The following is a 19203-nucleotide window of genomic DNA, read 5'->3' as shown; positions in this document are numbered from 1 at the left end:
AGGCTGCAGTGAGCCGAGATTGTGCCACTGCACTCCAGCCTGGGCAACAAGAACAGAACTCTGTCTCATAAATGAATGAATGAATGAATTGAATGAATGAATGAATGAATAAATAAATAAATAAATAAATAAATAAGCTGGGCACAGTGGCGTTGTGCCGGTAATCCCAGCTACTCCGGAAGCTGAGGCAGGAGAATCGCTTGAACCCAGAAGGCGGAGGTTGCAGTGAACCGACATGGCGCCACCGCACTCCAGCCTGGGACAGAACGAGACTTTGTCTCAAAAAAAAAAAAAAAAAAAAGGAAAAAACTTTTGTGAAGTGTAAATTTTTGTCACCAGCCACTAATATTTCAATAGGGCTATTTCTGTCATCACATTTATTAGACAGTCGTTGGTAATAAGTTTCTGTAACTGGCATTTCACCTCTTTCTGGTGTCATATTAGTTCCTCATGCAGAACACTCCCCGCTGTCACAAGAGAAACAAATGATAATCACTTCCCAGGAAAGATACAAGCTCGATAATTTAACAGACGCCCAATGTCTCCAGGTGGAGATCATCACTGCCATTGCCAATACCAAACTGGGATTTCTCTCATTGTTCTTTACCTGAGACTGACTTCAAGTTCCTAAAATGGGTTGAAAATATAAGTTAGAATACCAAGGAAGGGACATTACATGAATAATGTTTTGCTCAATGAATTGGACACGATAATTGACTACATAAGCGGGAGAGTTGTTTTTCCGTGGGAACGACTGATTCACCTTTGTACTCTTGCTTTAGCCTCTCCTCTATCTTCCTTGGCATGGTCCTATCTGGATTAGTTCTGTTTTGTTCCTGGCAGACTGAAAAACCAACTCTAATGCCTCAGAGTGAGGCGGGAGAATAGGGAATTAGGGGAACCAAGGATGAAAGCATAAGCAAAAGAACAGCAGGGGCAGCTAGTTCTAGGCAAGATGAGGCCGCACACAGGCCACATCCTCACTCCTGTGATAACAAGACAGAAGTCTCCACTTCAGCCTGATTGGTTGTGCACCAATCCTTCATAGGCTTGGAAGCCTTTAAAGAGCTCTTTGGGGTATTATAAAATTCTAGCTTATTATTAATGGCAAAAACCGCAATGACTTTTGCAGCAACCTAATAAAACCCTAAAAAACATTGTAATCGGGGTTCTTGAGCCCCTTGGTCGCCTGTTTCCACACCTGCATTCCACTTCTGTGGAGTGTACTTACCCCTCAATAAATCGATTTCATTGGTTCTTTCTTTCGTTGCTTTTTTTGTGCGTTTTGTTCACTTCTTTGTTCAATGCACCAACAACCTGGACAATTCACAGTCAAGACTTTCCATCCGGTAACAAGAGTGCATTCATGTGAATTAAAACACAGTAATGTTTATCAGTCTCTGCTTCCAGTGCAGGCATTTTGTGTCTAAACGATTGTATAAAGTGATACACGAATTTGGATTTATAGCCTTTGGGAGCATTCACAATATTTTTAGCGCTTGGGAGCTTAAATTTCCAAAAATGTGAATTAATATTTTTGTAAACACTTGGGTGGTCAGTTACAAACAGGGATTCCCCAGGAATCTCAATATAGCCTCTAAGGAGGGGCGAGACCATCCTCTGCCCTAAAAGGATGCGCGCTTTAATGAGCCCCCTGAGGTGGAGCTGGGACTTCTCTGCACAAGCGCCTTTGGGAAGCGGCAGCTTTACTACCTTGGAACCTGGGGAACTACATTACCCAGAAAGCTCTACATTGAATGACAGCGCTACAGAACCAGTAAGGGCTCAGAATAAAGGCGTTTCTGGGTGCGCACGTAACGTAGTGGCGGGATCTCAGCGTTCACTGGTAGCGGCCATTTTGGTTAATGTTGGGGGTGTGTGTGCGGTTCGTGAGGTGAGAGGCGCTGGAGCTGTGGGTCCGAACCGCGGTGTTTGAACCCAGAAGTTGGAGAAGAGTCCTTGTCGCCGCACAGAGGCGGATCGTAGGCCCTGTAACGGCGCCCGCCTCTCCCGGCCGTGCTTTCCCCACGTACTCGGATGGCGGCGGCCGCACGGAGGCTCCCGGCTCAGGTAATTGTGCCTTCCCTGCCCTCAGGTCACCTCATCCTAACCCGAGTCCTAAAGCAGCGAGGGAGCGGCGACTGTTCACAGGTCTGCAGCGCGGACCCGGCGTCGGGATACTGAGGCGTTCGCGGGAGAGGTCCCTGTTTCTGACACCTATGGGAAGCGGTGGGGAGAGCGACAGGCACAGGGACCGGCGCGGGCAATGGCCTGGAGTTGAACGGACCCGGGTGGATGGAACCGGAGGTCCACAGGCGCCCGTAGGGAACAGTATGTGAGGCGAAGCTTCTTTTGGAAGAGCGGGCTGGGGGCTGTGTATTCACTGTGAAGACGCTAGAAGCCATGGAGAGTTTCGAAGAAAGGAGGGATGCGATCCAAGTCCAGGCTTTCAGTGTTTCCCAAAGGCCAAAGGAAGAACACAGTAGAGGGAGTGAGGACCTTGGGGTTCTGGGAGGTTGACTCCTTTGTTGATAGATCACGTAGGTGGTAGAGATGATATTTTGCACTGAGACACGCAGGTCAGACAACCACTCCGAGGTCACCTGGCTCCAGCGATAAGAACAGGTTCAAGGAGACCTGAGCTTATCAGATCCCCTTTGTAATGTCTGCCTTCCCCTCAGACACTACTGGCTGCAGAAGCACTTAAAGAACCCACTGAGGGGGCCAGGTGAGGTGGCTCACACCTGTAAACCCAGCACTTTGGGAGGCCCAGGCGGGCGGATCACCTGAGGTCGGGAGTTCGAGACCAACCTGACCAACATGGAGAAACCCCGTCTCTAACAAAAATACAAAAGTAGCCGGGCGTGGTGTCGCATGTCTGTAATCCCAGCTACTGGGAGGCAGAGGCAGGAGAATTGCTTGAACTCGGGAGGCAGAGGTTGCGGTGAGCCATTGCACTCCAGCCTGGGCAACAAGACGAAACTCTGGCAAAAAAAAAAAAAAAAAAAAAACCTACAGAGGGAACTGGAGGGTGTTCCATTCCCTCACTGGCTTTATTCTCCATTCACATGTTCTCTAGCTTGTGATATCCTGGAATAGGGTCATGGATATCTAAAGCCACACCTGGTTCTGTGGGGGTGTGGAGCCATGCAAGAAGGCTTTCACAGAATGACTTGGGAACTGCATTGCTATTGGGAACCATGAGAATTCTGTGGTAATATTGGATCCTATTTGAATTTGCCAAGCATACTGTGAATTCTGTCAGCCACATTGTGGCATAAGGCCAAAAATGAAAGCCCAATGTGATGGGCCACCTTAATATATGGTGATACTGTATGACCTCAAATGGCCTGAGCGCAAACCCCCTTCCCACTCTGTTCTATTGGGTAATATATCCTGGCCTAACAACACTTTTCATTAAGGGATCAGGCAGTTTCTGATTATTATACTTTGTTCTGGGTTTCAATTCCATTTCTACTCAGAATTATTTAAGCAAGTCAGTGGAACCCTCTTGAGAAATCAGGGGCTGTCACACCCTCTTCATCCTACAAAGTGTGCATAACACAGTCCCTGGTTTCCCTCTGTTGTCCACAGTGCACCCCCATGTGGCCCTGTCTGCCAGGCTGTGAGTTATTTGATTTTGAAATTGCTGTTAATGGCATCTGTACTCTCAGGTATCAGTTGTTTCCCCAACACTATAACCCTAAGGGGTGAATCCCACTCAGAGCAGTAGAAGGAAAAGAAGGGGATTAAAATACTTTAAGTTGTTGAGCAGGCTTCAAGGCTCATGCTGTAATCCCAGCACTTTGGGAGGCTGAGGTGGGAGAATTGCTTGATGCCAGGAGTTTGAGATCAGCCTGGGCAAGTTAGCAAGACCCCATCTCTTAAAAGAAAGTGGTTGATGTTGCACATGTTAAGATCCCATCTCCACAGAAGGCTGAGGCCTGGGAAAAAAGGGTTTGAAGTTTCCGTGAGCCATGATCACACTCCCCCCCCCCCCAGCTTGGGCGACCAAAGGAGAACCTAACTAAAAGAAACCAAAACTATAATTTGTGTTAAGGCTCAAAAGAGGCTGATGGTTGGGGGATGTCACATTGGGGTGGCCATGGCATGTGCCTGTGTCTAAAGAATAATGTGTAAGGCTGGGTGTGGTGGCTCATGCCTATAATACCAGCACTTTGGGAGGCCGAGGCGGGTAGATCACCTGAGATCAGGAGGGTAGATCACCTGAGATCAGCTTAGCCAACATGGTGAAACCCTATTTCTACTAAAAATACAAAAATTAGCCAGGTGTGGTGGCAGGTGCCTGCAATCCCAGTTACTTGGGAGGCTGAGGCAGGAGAATCGCAGGAACCCGGGAGGTGGAGGTTGCAGTGAGCTGAGATCCCACCACTGCACTCCAGCTTGGGCAACAAGAGTGAGACTCTGTCTCAGAAAAAAAAGAAGGATGTATATTTAGAGAGGGAGTGTGTCTAATGGACTCAGGCAACTGCATTGGGCTTTATGTGAGCTCGGATATACCAGAGGCATTGGCTGTCAGGAGGGGGTGGACCCTTTTATGTTAAGAGCACAGCATAGCCAGGTGCAGTGGCTCATGCCTGTAATCCCAACACTTTGGGAGGCCGAGGCGGTGGATCATGAGGTCAGGAATTCAAGACCAGCCTGGCCAAGATGGTGAAACCCTGTCTCTACTAAAAATACAAAAATGAGCCAGAAGTGGTGGTGGGTGCCTGTAATCCCAGCTACTCGGGAGACTGAGGCAGAGAATTGCTTGAACCCAGGAGGCAGAGGTTGCAGTGAGCCAAGGTCATGCCACTGCACTCCAACCTGGGTGACAGAGCAAGACTCTGTCTCAAAAAAAAAAAAGTGCAGCATAGATCCCTATTTTCCCCCTACTTCTTAATTGCTGATGGCTATACTGAGTGACCCGTGGGCTCACAAAGAGACAAAGGCACCAGTGGACTAGTCTCTCCTCTGTGCTGAGGATCTTGGGAGGAGGAGGGGCAAGGGGGTGGGGATATGGGAGAGGTGGATTGTGGTACCTCAGCATAGGAACTGTTTGTGGTTTCATCTGTTACCATCATAGCAGGGCACTGTGGCATTTGAAGACGTGGCTGTGAACTTTTCCCAGGAAGAATGGAGTCTCCTTAGTGAGGTTCAGAGATGCCTTTACCATGATGTGATGCTGGAGAACTGGGTACTTATATCCTCCCTGGGTAAGTTCCTCACACCCTCCCCTATTTTTTTTTTTTTTGAGACGGAGTCTCGCTCTGTCGCCCAGGCTGGAGTGCAGTGGCTGGATCTCAGCTCACTGCAAGGTCCGCCTCCTGGGTTCAGGCCATTCTCCTGCCTCAGCCTCCCGAGTAGCTGGGACTACAGGCGCCCGCTACCTCGCCCGGCTAGTTTTTTGGTTTTTTTTTAGTAGAGACGGGGTTTCACCGTGTTAGCCAGGATGGTCTCGATCTCCTGACCTCGTGATCTGCCCGTCTCGGCCTCCCAAAGTGCTGGGATTACAGCTCCCCTATTTCTTGAATAAGTCTCTGCCCTTCCCCTTGTTTCCCATTGGCAAGACTGTTTTCATCATATCGGGACCCTGGGCACAGCTTCCTTCTCTACTTCTCTGGGTAGGTTTTGTGGTTCATAAGTCTGAGGTTTGTGTACTACCTTCTCTCCTTGAGCAGTCCCAATACCTGCTTTGCTGCAGACTCTCAGGGAAGGAGTCAGAGTCAGGTGTCTCATAACAATCTAATGCATTTCACCTTGCTTGTCCCCTCGTTGCTGTTTGACTTGGTCCAGATCTGAGACTCCTGTGTGTCCAGGTTCTACTTCCTTCCTTTGGCTGACATTACTTGATGCCTGCCTGTGGCAGGAATTGCCATCACTCATATTGTCACTGCCTACATAGACCAAAGGCAAGACCCTCCTTAGAAATTGTTTTTAGTAATTAGTTTTCTTTCCTGTGTGTTGTCATGTTTAGAGCCACTGTTGCTGAAAACTACCCAGCACATATTGGCAAGAGGAAGAGGATAGGGAATCCAGTGATGTGGCCTTTGTGACCAGCCAGCATTTCAGTTTAATCAGGCGCAAATGGCCTTCCTGGCTTATCAGTATTTGCTGCCACAGAGGCTAGTTGCCCCAGTTCTGCCCTATCTTTGCCTTAGTACTTATGTCATCCAGGTTCCATGTACTTCATCGTCTTGGTGGTGGGATGGAGAGTCCTCAGTGCTCCAGAAGAGGCAACTGAATCCAGACTCAGCCTGATGTGCTGAGAGGGAACCTGTCGCTGAGGAGTGGCACCTGGTGGGAGGGCATGAGTTTGAGATTTTAGGCAAATCGTATCAAAAACCTATTCTATTTGACTAATATTTTTGTGGCCAGTAGGCACTCACTATTTCTGTCTTTTTTTCTGCATTCTTGAGAGCCTCGAATTTGTCGGTTGTACACCTTGTCACTTGTACTCTGATATCCATCCCCCAATGAATCTTCAAGTCTCTGGACTCCACATCTCAACCATTTATTTTCTCATGTTTCCTTCCGAAGTGCTGTCCAATACTGGCATACACATTGTGTATTAGCAAAGTGTATACAAATTGTTAAACTGTTCTGAGCAAGAGCTGTTGTCTTGTAATCATTTTCTTAGGCCTGGACATAGCCTTCTATATAGCATTAACATGTCATCAGATAATTTCCTGCAGACAAGTGGTTTGCAAAGGAAAGAGTTGCACACCAGGCACATTGGCGTACACCTGTAATCCTAGCACTTTAGGAGGCCGATGTGGATGGATTTCTTGAACCCAGGAGTTTGAGACCAGCCTGGGCAACAAGGCGAAACCCCACCTCAACAAAAAGTAGCTGGGCATATTGACATGTGCCTGTGGTCCCAGCTACTGTGGAGGCTGAGGTGGGAGGATCACCTGAGCCCAGGAGACAGAGATTATCCCACTGCACTCCATGCTGGATCACAGAGTGGGACCCTGTCTCTCAAGAAGCAAAAAAAAAAAAAAAAAGAATTGTAGACCCTGGCTCAGTTCTCTGTGTTCATGTATGCTTATGCCCTTCGTATCATGGTGCCTACATTCTGTGACCTTTATAGCCCGTTAATGACAGCCTCATCTTCCACGTGAAGCCAACATTCGTTCTGTTCCTGCAAATATTTCCATGGAGTAATTCCTCGGTTTGTCAGACACGCTTGTGGGTGGGCTGTGCCTTCCCACCAGAGTTAACTTGAACTCATCAGCATTTTCTTGCTTTCAGGTTATTGGTGTGGATCGGAAGATGAGGAGGCATCTTCTAAGTGGAACATTTTGCACTTGGCAGATCATCAGGGGACACATCACAAGCAGAAACTGCACAAGTGTGAGGCATGGGGGAATAAACTGTATGATAGTTCAAACCATCAGCACCAGAATCAGTACCTTGGAGAGAAACCCTATAGAAGCAGTGTTGAAGAAGCATTGTTTGTGAAGAGGTGTAAGTTCCATGTGTCAGAGGAGTCATCTGTCTTCATTCAGAGTGGGAAGGACTTTTTGCCCAGCTCAGGATTACTGCAGCAGGAGGCCACTCACACTGGGGAGAAGTCAAACAGCAAACCTGAGTGTGAGTCTGCCTTTCAGGGGGGAAATACTCATTACAGCTCTGGAGAATGCATGAAACATTCTGGCACCAAACACATACTTGTTCAACAGCAGAGACTTCTCCCTAGAGAAGAATGTTATTGCTGCGAATGTGGGAAATCCTTTATCAAATATGATAGCTTCAGTAATCATCAGAGAGTTCATACTGGGAAAAGACCTTATGAATGTGGAGAATGTGGGAAATCTTTTAGTCATAAGGGCAGCCTTGTTCAGCATCAACGAGTTCATACTGGAGAAAGACCTTATGAGTGTGGAGAATGTGGGAAATCTTTTAGTCAAAATGGTACCCTCATTAAACATCAACGAGTTCACACTGGAGAAAGACCTTATGAGTGTGAAGAATGTGGGAAATGTTTTACTCAAAAGGGCAATCTGATTCAACATCAACGAGGTCACACTAGTGAAAGACCTTATGAGTGTGAAGAATGTGGAAAATGTTTTAGTCAAAAGGGCACCCTCACTGAACATCATCGAGTTCACACTAGAGAAAGACCTTATGAGTGTGGAGAATGTGGGAAATCTTTTAGTCGAAAGGGCAACCTCATTCAGCATCAGCGAAGCCACACTGGAGAAAGGCCTTACGAGTGTAGAGACTGTAGGAAATTATTTAGGGGCAAGTCCCACCTCATTGAACACCAGAGAGTTCACACTGGAGAAAGGCCATATGAATGTAATGAATGTGGGAAATCATTTCTAGACAGCTCTGGATTTCGTGTTCATCAGAGAGTTCACACTGGAGAAAAACCGTTTGAGTGCAGTGAATGTGGGAAATCATTTCCTCAAAGCTGTTCCCTTCTTCGACATAGGAGAGTTCATACTGGAGAAAGGCCTTATGAGTGTGGAGAATGTGGAAAGTCATTTCATCAGAGCTCTTCCCTCCTTCGACATCAGAAAATTCACACTGCAGAAAGACCTTATGAGTGCAGAGAATGTGGGAAATTCTTCTCCAGTCTCCTTGAACACAGGAGAGTTCACACTGGAGAAAGGCCTTATGAATGCAGTGAATGTGGAAAAACATTTACTCGAAGATCTGCGCATTTTAAACATCAGAGACTTCATACTCAAGGAAAGCCTTATGAGTGCAGTGAATGTGGGAAATCCTTTGCTGAAACGTTCAGTCTTACTGAACACAGGAGAGTTCACACTGGAGAAAGGCCTTATGAGTGCAGTGAATGTGGAAAATCATTTCATCGAAGCTCTTCTCTCCTTCGACATCAGAGAGTTCACACAGAAAAAAGTCCTTACAAGTGAAAGAAATTTGGGAAATTCTTTAGCTAAATCTCTGTGCATCCTCTTGATCAGAGGGTTCTTACTGGATCAGGACTTTATGAGTGTGACAAATGTGGAATATTCTTTATGCAGAAGTCTTGCTTTATTACATACAGAAGAGCTTCCACTGCAGAAGTGCCTCTTGAGTGCAACGAATGTGAGAAAGCCTTTCGCCTTCTCTCATTGGTTAACAGATTGTTCTCTTAAGGAAAACACTGTACACATACAGGAAATATTATTTCTTGTAAAACATAACACTGGAGGAGATGCCTTATGGGGGAGCCATCTGCCTAAATTGAATGACATACATCCAGCATCTGCATAAACTCGATTATGTTAGAGCTGCATGGCACTTTTCACCCTGCCGTGTTCCCTTGCCAGACTTATGTGACTGCCAGTTATCTGGCAACCATTCTATGTCGGCCACGAGGCAGGTGTTCACCGTGCATCTTTCACTCACCCCATGATGTTCCAGAAGTAAACCTTGGTTGTCTTTCATTGGCCAGAGGAATTGGTGAGTAGTCTTGGCTGTCATTCCTTTCTCATTTATTTCTGATGAGTGAGACCATGGATCTGTCTCAGTACTGGACCAGAGGAGTCTTCTGTCAGCTTGAAAAGATGGACTACCTTTTTCAGGGACCTTATGAGTCTCATGTGATTCTTTAAGTGGAATTTTTCAGCCTCTTAAGTTCCAACCAAAGAACATTCTGCCTCTTATTGCTCTGATTTGTGCAATGACTAAGGCCTTATTGCTTAAGCTTCCTTCAATCTTGAGAGTTGTATTTACTCTTTGGGGTGGTTCAGAAACAACTGGGTTCTGATGTCCTAAAGGGGCAAACAACTTTTGTTGGGATCACTGGACTTTGAGTGCCTCAGAGGGGACAGTATGATGACAGAATATACTGTCTCTTCACTTGCGGCATAGTTTTCATGGCTGCCCAAGGCCTCCAAAGACTCCAGAACTTTATGGTCCTTATTTGTTGACTAGATACTCCAATAATTTCTGGGTTTATAGATCAACCTGAGAAGGGAACAGTGTTTGTGACATCCTCTGATGCTTCTGAGATCAACTGAGATTTTTCTCTCTTTTACAAGGGATATTGCATTCTGCTCAGTCCTGCTGAGGGAAATCAGTTCCCTAGATCCTGCAATGCAGCCATGTGCCCTCATATCCAGAGTTTCATAGGGTGGTGTCCCAGGTTATGAGAATTTTTTTTTTTTTTTTTTTTTTTGAGACAGAGTTCAGTCACCCAGGCTGGAGTGCAGTGGCGCTGATTCGCTCACTGCAAGCTCCGGCCCCAGGTTCAGGCCATTCTCCTGCCTCAGCCTCCAAGTAGCTGGGGACTACAGGCACCCGCCACCACACAAGCAGTTTTCTGGTGGCTTTAGTAGAGACGGGTTTCACCATGTTAGCCAGGATGGTCTCATCTCCTGACCTCAAGGATTCCGGGCTCACCGGGCCTCCAAAGTGCCGGATTACAGGCTTGAGCCACCACCGCCAGGTTATGATTGTAACAGGAAATCATAATTTATAGAATTTCTGCATTTATAGGCAGGAGGACACGGCAAGAACAGAGTTGGAATGCATCGCCATCAAAATGACATCCACATTGGATGGCCATTATGTGTGTAACCCTTCAGGTACAGAAATTCTCAGAACCTCCTCGTAATTATGGAATCTTGTGTAGCTGAGGCCATTGTCAAAGGAAATAATATAAAGGATTTGGTGTGGATTCCTGCACCTTTCTTGGCTGTTCACCTCAGGGCCATGCCTGCACTGGCAGGAGGAAGAGACAGGGAGAAGGAGACTTAGTCCCGTGATGTGGTCTGTGACCAACCAGTTCCAGTCTAATCAGGTGAAAATGGCCTTCCTGGCTCAATCAGTATTTGCTACCGCAGAGACTCATTGCCACACTTGGGACATGAGGAGATTTTGTATAGTTGTCAAGCATTTTGTCAAAAATAATAGAAAATCCATGTTTTCTTTTTTTATTTTCTAAGACAAGGTGTTGCTCTGTGACCCGGCTGGAGTACAGTGGCTGGTGATCATAGTTCGCTGCAGTTCGAACTCTTCTGCTAATCTTTCCTCAGCCTCCTCCCAAAGGTTAGGATTACAGGCTTGGAGCCATCACGCCCAGCCCACATTTTTCTTTGAACCAATTCTTTTAAAGCCATAATAAGGAATAAATGACATTCGGCCACGCTGGGTGGCTCAAGCCTGTAATCCCAGCACTTTGGGAGGCCGAGGGCGGACCAGGTCAGGAGATCGGTGACCATCCTGGCTAACATGGTGAAACCCCCGCCTCTACTAAAAATACAAAACTAGCCGGGCATGGTGGCGTGGCTTCTGTAGTCCCAGCTACTGTGAGACTGAGGCAGGAGAATGGCCTGAACCTGGGAGGCGGAGGCTTGCAGGAGTCGAGATCAAGCCACTGCACTCCAGCCTGGGTGACAGCGCCGCAGGACTCCGCGCCTAAAAAAAAAAAAAAAAAAAAATGTTAATGGTTTCGATATTCATAAATCCATAATATTCGAACCAAATTATAAGTTTGACTCGAAACCCATGAGCCGGTTTATGGTTCACACCTTAATCCCTTATTTTATCGAGGGCGGGTATCAAGATTGAGGATCCTTATCCTGGCTTAACATGAAACCCCCGCCTCTACTAAAATACAAAAAGCCGGGCAGTACCAGGTCTCACACTTTGGGAGGCCAAGGCTGGTGGATCACGAGGTCAGGAGATCGAGACCATCCTGGCCAACAAGGTGAAACCTCGTCTCTACTAAAAAATACAAAAAATAGCCGGGCGTGGTGGTGGGTGCCTGTAGTCTAGCTACTCGGGATTCTGAGGCAGGAGAATGGCGTGAACCCGGGAGGCGGAGCTTGCAGTGAGCTGAGATCATGCAACTGCACTCCAGCCTGGGTGACAGAGTGAGACTCCATCTCAAAAAAACAAAAAAGAAACCCTTGGAAATATAATTTATCCATCGCCTTCATAGTTACCTGGAGCCTGTTGTTTTTTATTTACTTTTTGGAGTCGGGGTCTCACTCTGTTACCTGACTGGAGTGCAGCGACATCATCATAGCTCACTGTAATCTGAAATTCCTGGGCTCAGGCAGTCCTCCCACCTCAGTCTTCTGAGTAGCTGGAATCATAGGCTTGAGCCACCATGCCTACTTTGTTTTGTTTTGTTTTGTTTTGTTTTTGAGACAGACTCTCACTCTGTCGCCCAGCTTGGAGTGAAGTGGCGTGATCTCGGCTCACTGCAACCTCCACCTCCTGGCTTCAAGCGATTCTCCTCCCTCAGCCTCCAGAGTAGCTGGGACTTCAGGTATGCACAGCCATGCCCGGCTAGTGTTTGTATTTTTAGTAGATACGGAGTTTCAACATGTTGTCCAGGCTGGTCTCGAACTCCTGACCTCAAGTGATCCACCTGTCTTGGCCTCCCAAAGTGCGGATTACAGGTGTGAGCCACTGCACCCGGCATTACTGTTATTATTTTTTAAAGCGATGAAGCCTCCCTATGTTGTCCTACCTAGAGCCTTGTCACCCAGGCTGGAATGCAGTGTCGCCATCTCGGCTTACTGCAACCTCCATCTCCTGGGTTCAACAAATTCTCCCACCTCAGCCTCCCTATTAGCTAGGATTACAAGCATGTACCATCACACCTGGCTAATTTTTTTTGTATTTTTATTAGAGAGAGTATTACCCTGTTGGTCAGGCTGGTCTCGAACTCCTGACCTCAAGTGATCCGCCTGTCTTGCCCTCCCAAAGTTCTGGGATTACAGGTGTGAGCCACCGTGCATGGCTTGAGCCTTTTAATAGGATGTTCCTCTCTGCTCTTCAGACAACCATTGATTTAGTATGCTTTAAAACAGATTAGTTTGTGTTTTCTGGAATTTTATGTGAATGATATCTTAAACTATTTCCTCTTTTCATTTTTGGGTTCTCTACTGTGTCATTTATTTTGCTATGAGTGATGATATATGACTAATTCATTCCTTTTATATTCCTGAGAAGTATGACATGGTGTGAAACATCAGTGTGTGCATATTAATCCATCTGTTTATATTTGATTTGCTTCTCACTTTTGTCTGTTATAAATAATACTGATACAGACATTTAAATATAATTATTCATATCCATATATTTTACTCCTCTTATGTTAATATCTCCATGTGCAGTGCCTGAGTCACATGGTAGGTAAAACTTTTTAAGAAATACCAGGCTGGGCGTGGTGGCTTAGCTGGGCGCAGTGGTTTATGTCTATAATCCCAGCACTTTGGGAGGCGGAGGCGGACAGATCACCTGAGGTTGAGAGTTCGAGACCAGCCTGACCAACATGGAGAAACCCCATCTCTACTAAAAATACAAATTAGTCGGGTGCGGTGGCGCATGCCTGTAATCCCAGCTATTTGGGAGGCTGAAGCAGTTGAAACTGGGAGGCAGAAGTTGCAGTGGGCTGAGTCACACGGTTGCACTCCAGCCTGGGCAACAACAGTGAAACTCCATCTCAAAAAAAAAAAAAAAAAGGCCGGGCGTGGTGGTTCACGCCTTTAATCCCAGCACTTTGGGAGGCCGAGGCAGGCAGATCATGAGGTCAGGAGATGAAGACCATCTTGGCTAACATGGTGAAAACCCGTCTCTACTAAATATACAAAAAGTTAGCCGGGCGAGGTGGCAGGCGCCTGTGGTCCCAGCTACTCCAAAGGCTGAGGCAGGAGAATGGCATGAACCCGGGAGGCAGAGCTTGCAGTGATCCCAGCTCGTGCCACTGCACTCCAGCCTAGGCTACAGAGCAGGACTCCGTCTCAAAAAAAAGAAAAGTACCACCAAACTGGGCCGGGCATGGTGGCTCATGCCTGTAATCCCAGCACTTTGGGAGGCTGAGGCGGGTGGATTACCTGAGGTCAGGAGTTCGAGACCAGCCTGGCCAACATGGTGAAACCCCATCTCTACTAAAAATAAAAAATTAGCTGAGTATGGTGGCACGCATCTGTAGTCCCAAGTACTCGGGAAGCTGAGGCAAGAGAATTTCTTAAACCCAGGAGACGGAGGTTGCAGTGAGCTGAGATCGCATCACTGCACTCCAGCCTGGGCAACAAGAGCGAAACTCTGAAAAAATAAAAAAAAAATACCAAACTGACCTAAATTAAAATGATTACTTCCTTTTGTATTCCTACCACCAGTATCTGAGAATTCTTACAGAGAGAGTATGGTTAGCCTTTTAAATTTTCATTTTTTAGGCCAGGCACGGTGGCTTACGCCTGTAATCCCAGCACTTTGGGAGGCCAAGGCGGGTGAATCATGAGGTCAGGAGATCGAGACCATCCTCATGGTGGAACCCCGTCTCTACTAAAAATACAAAAAAAAAAAAAAAAATGGCCGGGCGTGGTGGCTGGCACCTGTAGTCCCCAGCTACTCTGAAGGCTGAGGCAGGAGAATGGCGTGAACCCAGGAGGCGGAGTTTGCAGTGAGCCAGTATTGCACCACTGCACTCAATCCCGGGCGACAGAGTGAGACTCCATCTCAAAAAAAAAAAAAAATTCATTTTTTAAATACATGGGTATTTCTTTTTAGGTAAAGTGTCTCTTCATGTCTGTTGCTTCACAAAAATGAACTTTGTGAAAAAAATTCACAAAAATGAATTTTGTTTATTTTCCATTACATTAAGAAATAAGAAAATAGGCCAGGCGCGGTGGCTCATGCTTGTAATCCCAGCACTTTGGGAGGGCAAGGCGACAGATCACCTGCGGTCAGGAGTTTGAAACCAGCCTGACCAACATGGAGAAACCCCGTCTCTATTAAAAATACAAAATTAGCTGGGCGGTGTGGCGCATGCCTGTAATCCCAGCTACTGGGGAGACTGAGGCAGGAGAATCGCTTGAACCTGGGAGGCAGGGTTGCGGTGAGCCAAGATTGTGCCATTGCACTCTAGCCTGGGCAACAAGAGCGAAACTCAAGAGAAAAAAAATGGTGGAATGTGCTGGTGTGCTCCTGTAGTCCTAGTTACTCAGGAGGCTGCAGTTGGAAGATCACGTGAACCTGGGAAATCAAGGCTGCTCTAAGCTATGATCACACCACTGTACTCCAGCCTGGGTGACAGAACAAGACCTTGTCTGAAAAAAATAAAAAATTATGCTGGGCGCGGTGGCTCATGCCTGTAATCCCAGCACTTTGGGAGGCCAAGGCAGGCAGACCACCTGAGGTCAGGAATTCAAGACTAGCCTGGCCAACGTGGAACCCCTCTCTACTAAAAATACAAAAATTAGCAGGACATGGTTGTGGGCACCTGTAATCCCAGCTACTTGGGAGGCTGAGGCGGGAGAATCGCTTGAACCCAGGAGGTAGAAGTTGCAGTGAGCCAGGATCATCCCATTGCACTCCGTCTCAAAAAAAAAAAAAAATATATATATATATATATATTTTGTATCCTTTGGCATAAATGGATTAAGTAAGTCTGTCACTAAATACAAAAATACTCCCGTCTGCAATGAATTAGAAGGTTGCTTATGGTTCGTTTTTTTTTTGAGACGGAGTCTTCATCTGTCTGCCCAGGCTGAAGTGTCACGATCTCAGCTCACTGCAGCCTCCGCCTCCAGGGTTCAAGTGATTCTCCTGCCTCAGTCTCCCAAGTAGCTGGGATTACAGGCATGCACCACTATGCCTGGCTAATTTTGTACTTTTAGTAGAGACGGGGTTTTACCATGTTGTTCAAGCTGGTCTTGAACTCCTGACCTTGTGATCCACCCACCTCAGCCTCCCAAAGTGCTGGGATTTCAGGCATGAGCCATGGTGCCTGGCTTTTTTTTTTTTTTTTTGACCGTCTTACTGTGTTGCCCAGGCTGGGTACAGTGTGACACAATCACAATTCACTTCTGCCTTGACCTGCTGGACTCAAGCTGTCCTCCCACCTCTTGCCTCCCAACTTGCTAGGATAGGCATGTGCCACCACGCTCAGCTAATTTTAAAATTTTTTCTGGCCGGGCGCGGTGGCTCAAGCCTGTAATCCCAGCACTTTGGGAGGCCGAGATGGGCGGATCACGAGGTCAGGAGATCGAGACCATCCTGGCTAACATGGTGAAACCCCATCTCTACTAAAAATACAAAAAACTAGCTGGGCGAGGTGGTGGGCGCCTGTAGTCCCAGCTACTCGGGAGGCTGAGGCAGGAGAATGGCGTGAACCCGGGAGGCGGAGCTTGCAGTGAGCTGAGGTCCGGCCACTGTACTCCAGCCTGGGCGGCAGAGCAAGACTCCGTCTCAAAAAAAAAAAAAAAAAAAAAAAAAATTTTTTCTGTAGAGATTAGGTCTCACCATGTTGCCCAGGCTGCTCTCAAAACTCCTGGGCTCAAGGGATTTTCCCACCTTGGCCTCCCAAAATGCTAAGATTACAGGTTGAGCCACCGTCTGGCATGCTTTTGGTTTTTATCTTGAAATTTAACAAAGTGCTGTCCCATGTATTTAAGTATCAAACTATAACTGAATTTTCTTTCTTTTCAAGGATCTCAAGGGCATTTCCCTTTGCCCACCTCACCTTTTCATATTTGGCAAACTATATGCATTTGCCTCCAGCCCAAGATTATAGATATGAACTGATTATGATCTGCATGTTCTGTCATTGGATTCAAGCATATTCTTACAGAAGAGCCACCGTGGAAGTCGTGGGTAAATATGTGTTGGATTGGTAACTCCCTCTTGGAGAATTTCTTGTGAATTACACAGCAATAGAGGAACTCATTTAACTGGAGATACAATCTGAATTTGTAAAATGTGGCCCATTTTCTAACATTTTTATTTTACATACCCTCCCATGTCTTCTGGGTTGATGAAACTAACAAAGAGATTAATAAAAACTCATCATGTCATGTACAGGGACTCATGCCTTTAATTCCAGCATTTTGGGAGACTAAGACAAGAACATCCTTGAGGCCAGGAGTTCGAGACTGTATAACACATACATCTGACAGTAATAAGCACACCTTAAGAATGACCCTGTGGTCTAAGAAGAGTGTTGGTTCAACGTTCCAAACGAAGGAATCTGGGAGTGGCCAACCCAGAGGTTTCTGAACCCCTGGCCTGTTCCTTGCAATGAGGCCCTTTGTTTTGAGCTGGGTGGAGGGTGATAAGTGAAAATACTATATGAACTGCATGCTTCTTACAAATGATAGTGGTTTTCTTGTCCAGCCTGCTGCTCCTGGACTGCCCTGTATCTAAGTTCTCAATAAACCCTGTGTCTCGTTTTCTTTTTTCTTTTTTTTTTTTTTTTGAGATGGAGTTTCGCTCTTGCTGCCCAGGCTGGAGTGCAGTGGCATGATCTCGGCTCACCACAGCCTCCACCTCCCGGTGCAAGCGATTCTCCTGCCTCAGCCTCCCAAGAAGCTGGGATTACAGGCATGTGCCTCTACACCCGGCTAATTTGTATTTTTAGTAGAGGTGGGGTTTCTCCATTTTGGTCAGAGTGGTCTCGAACTCCCAACCTCAGGTGATCCGCGTGCCTCAGCCTCCCAAAGTGCTGGGATTACAGGCATGAGCCACCACGCCTGGCCCTATGTTTCAGTTCTAGCTCTGGCTCTCATTCACTTCTTGTACATGGTGCCATCCTTATTGGAGTCAATAGGGTAGGGATCAAGCATGATAGAGACCAGCTGGGCAACACAGCAGCTGTCTCTATCAAAACAGCTGGGCATGGTGGCACATGCTTATAGTCCTAGCTGTGTGGGAGACTGTGGCAGGAGGATCATTTGAGCCCAGGGATTTGAGGTTACAGCGGGCTATGATTGCTCCACTGCACTCTAGCCTAGGCAGCAGAGCAAGACCCTGTCTCTCACCTGGTGAAATTAGCAGAAGCTTTTCATATTACTTTGCTGAAGGCTCTTAAATTGGTTTTGCTTAACCTATAAACAACTCCCTTCAGAAAGCAAGTATTCCCTTGTGAGAAAATTACCTGTCATCCCATGAGGTTGGATGGAGGATTGTATGAACCAACTTAATTCATGACCAGGCATGGTGACTCACGCCTGTAATCCCAGCACTTTGGTAGGCCGAGGTGGGTGGATTGCCTGAGGTCAGGAGTTCCATACCAGCCTTGCCAACATGGTGAAACCTCATCTCTTCTAAAAATCCAAAAAGTAGCTGGGCATGGTGGCAGGCACCTGTAATCCCAGCTACTCTGGAGGCTGAGGCAGGAGAATCTCTTTGTTTTGTTTTGTTTTGAGACATAGTCTGTCACCCAGGCTGGAATGCAGTGCAACCTTCACTCACTGCAACCTCTGACTCCCGGGTTCAAGTGATTCTCTTGCCTCAACCTCCCGAGTAGCTGGGATTACAGGCATGCGCCACCATGCCCGGCTAATTTTTGTATTTTTAGTAGAGACAGGGTTTCACCATGTTGGCCAGGCTGGTCTTGAACCTCTGACCTCAGGTGAGCCACTTGCCTCAACCTCCAAAAGTGCTGGAATTACAGGCATGAGCCACCGCACCTGGCAGGAGAATCACTTGAACCCGGGAGGTGGAGGTTGCAGTAAGCTGAGATCGCGCCACTGCACTCCAACGTGGGCGACAGAGACTGTCTCAAAAAAAAAAAAAAAAAGAAGAAGAAGAACCTCATTTTGAAGCCAAAACCATCAGACTGACCATTCCAATTATGTGCTGAGCATAATTTCATCTCTTGGACATGGGTGCTAACATTTCTCTGAGGTCCTAAGTTTTTTCACCATCTACTGATGCTTCCATAGACCCACTTCTGTCAAAACTGTTTGATAATTACCTAGTCAGTGTTTTCTTTTTTTTTTTTTTTTTTTTTGAGACGGAGTCTCACTCTGCCACCCAGGCCGGAGTGCAGTGGCCGGATCTCAGCTCACTGCAAGCTCTGCCTCTGGGGTTCACGCCATTCTCCTGCCTCAGCCTGTTTTATTGCTTTTTGCTTTTTGTATTTTTTTTGGCGGTAGGGGAGACGGAGTCTCGCTCTGTTGCCCAGGCTTTAGTGCAGTGGCGCAATCTAGGCTCACTACAACCTCTGCCTCCCGGGTTCAAGCAGTTCTTTTGTCTCAGCCTCCCAAGTAGCTGGGACGACAGGCACGTGCCACTATGCCCGGCTAATTTTTTTTTTTTTTGAGACACCCAGGCTGGAGTTCAGTGGCGCCATCTCTGCTCACTGCAAGCTCCTCCTCCTGGGTATACGTGTTTCTCCTGCCTCAGCCTCCCGAGTATCTGGGACTACAGGCATCCGTCACCTTGCCCGGCTAATTTTTTTGTATTTTTAGTAGAGACAGGTTTCACTGTGTTAGCCAGGATGGTCTC

The 19203-nt window shown here is 46.9% G+C and overlaps 1 protein-coding gene across 6 annotated transcripts in view; it reads left to right on the top strand.

Annotated features, from left to right (window-relative positions):
* Positions 1-330: 330 nt before the first annotated feature.
* ZNF418 (zinc finger protein 418) overlaps positions 331-19203 on the top strand; it is a 30925-nt gene continuing 12052 nt past the window's right edge. For 3 of the 6 annotated variants that reach the window (XM_031659340.1, XM_031659338.1, XM_031659337.1), the window contains exons 1-4: positions 331-2070; positions 5087-5216; positions 7255-9417; positions 16406-16569. In XM_031659340.1, the coding sequence (XP_031515200.1) occupies positions 2038-2070; positions 5087-5216; positions 7255-8885 (1794 nt within the window). In that variant the 5' untranslated portion in view covers positions 331-2037 and the 3' untranslated portion in view covers positions 8886-9417; positions 16406-16569. Of the gene's footprint in view, positions 2071-5086; positions 5217-7254; positions 9418-12117; positions 12165-16405; positions 16774-19203 lie in introns of those variants that run through there. The other 3 variants (XM_031659343.1, XM_031659339.1, XM_031659341.1) reach the window with 3 other exon arrangements.

This window comes from Papio anubis, chromosome 20 (assembly GCF_008728515.1).
Source record: "Papio anubis isolate 15944 chromosome 20, Panubis1.0, whole genome shotgun sequence".
NCBI lineage: Eukaryota > Metazoa > Chordata > Mammalia > Primates > Cercopithecidae > Papio > Papio anubis.
The sequence above is the reverse complement of the archived record's forward strand: the minus strand, read 5'-3'. Positions and strand labels throughout refer to the sequence as shown.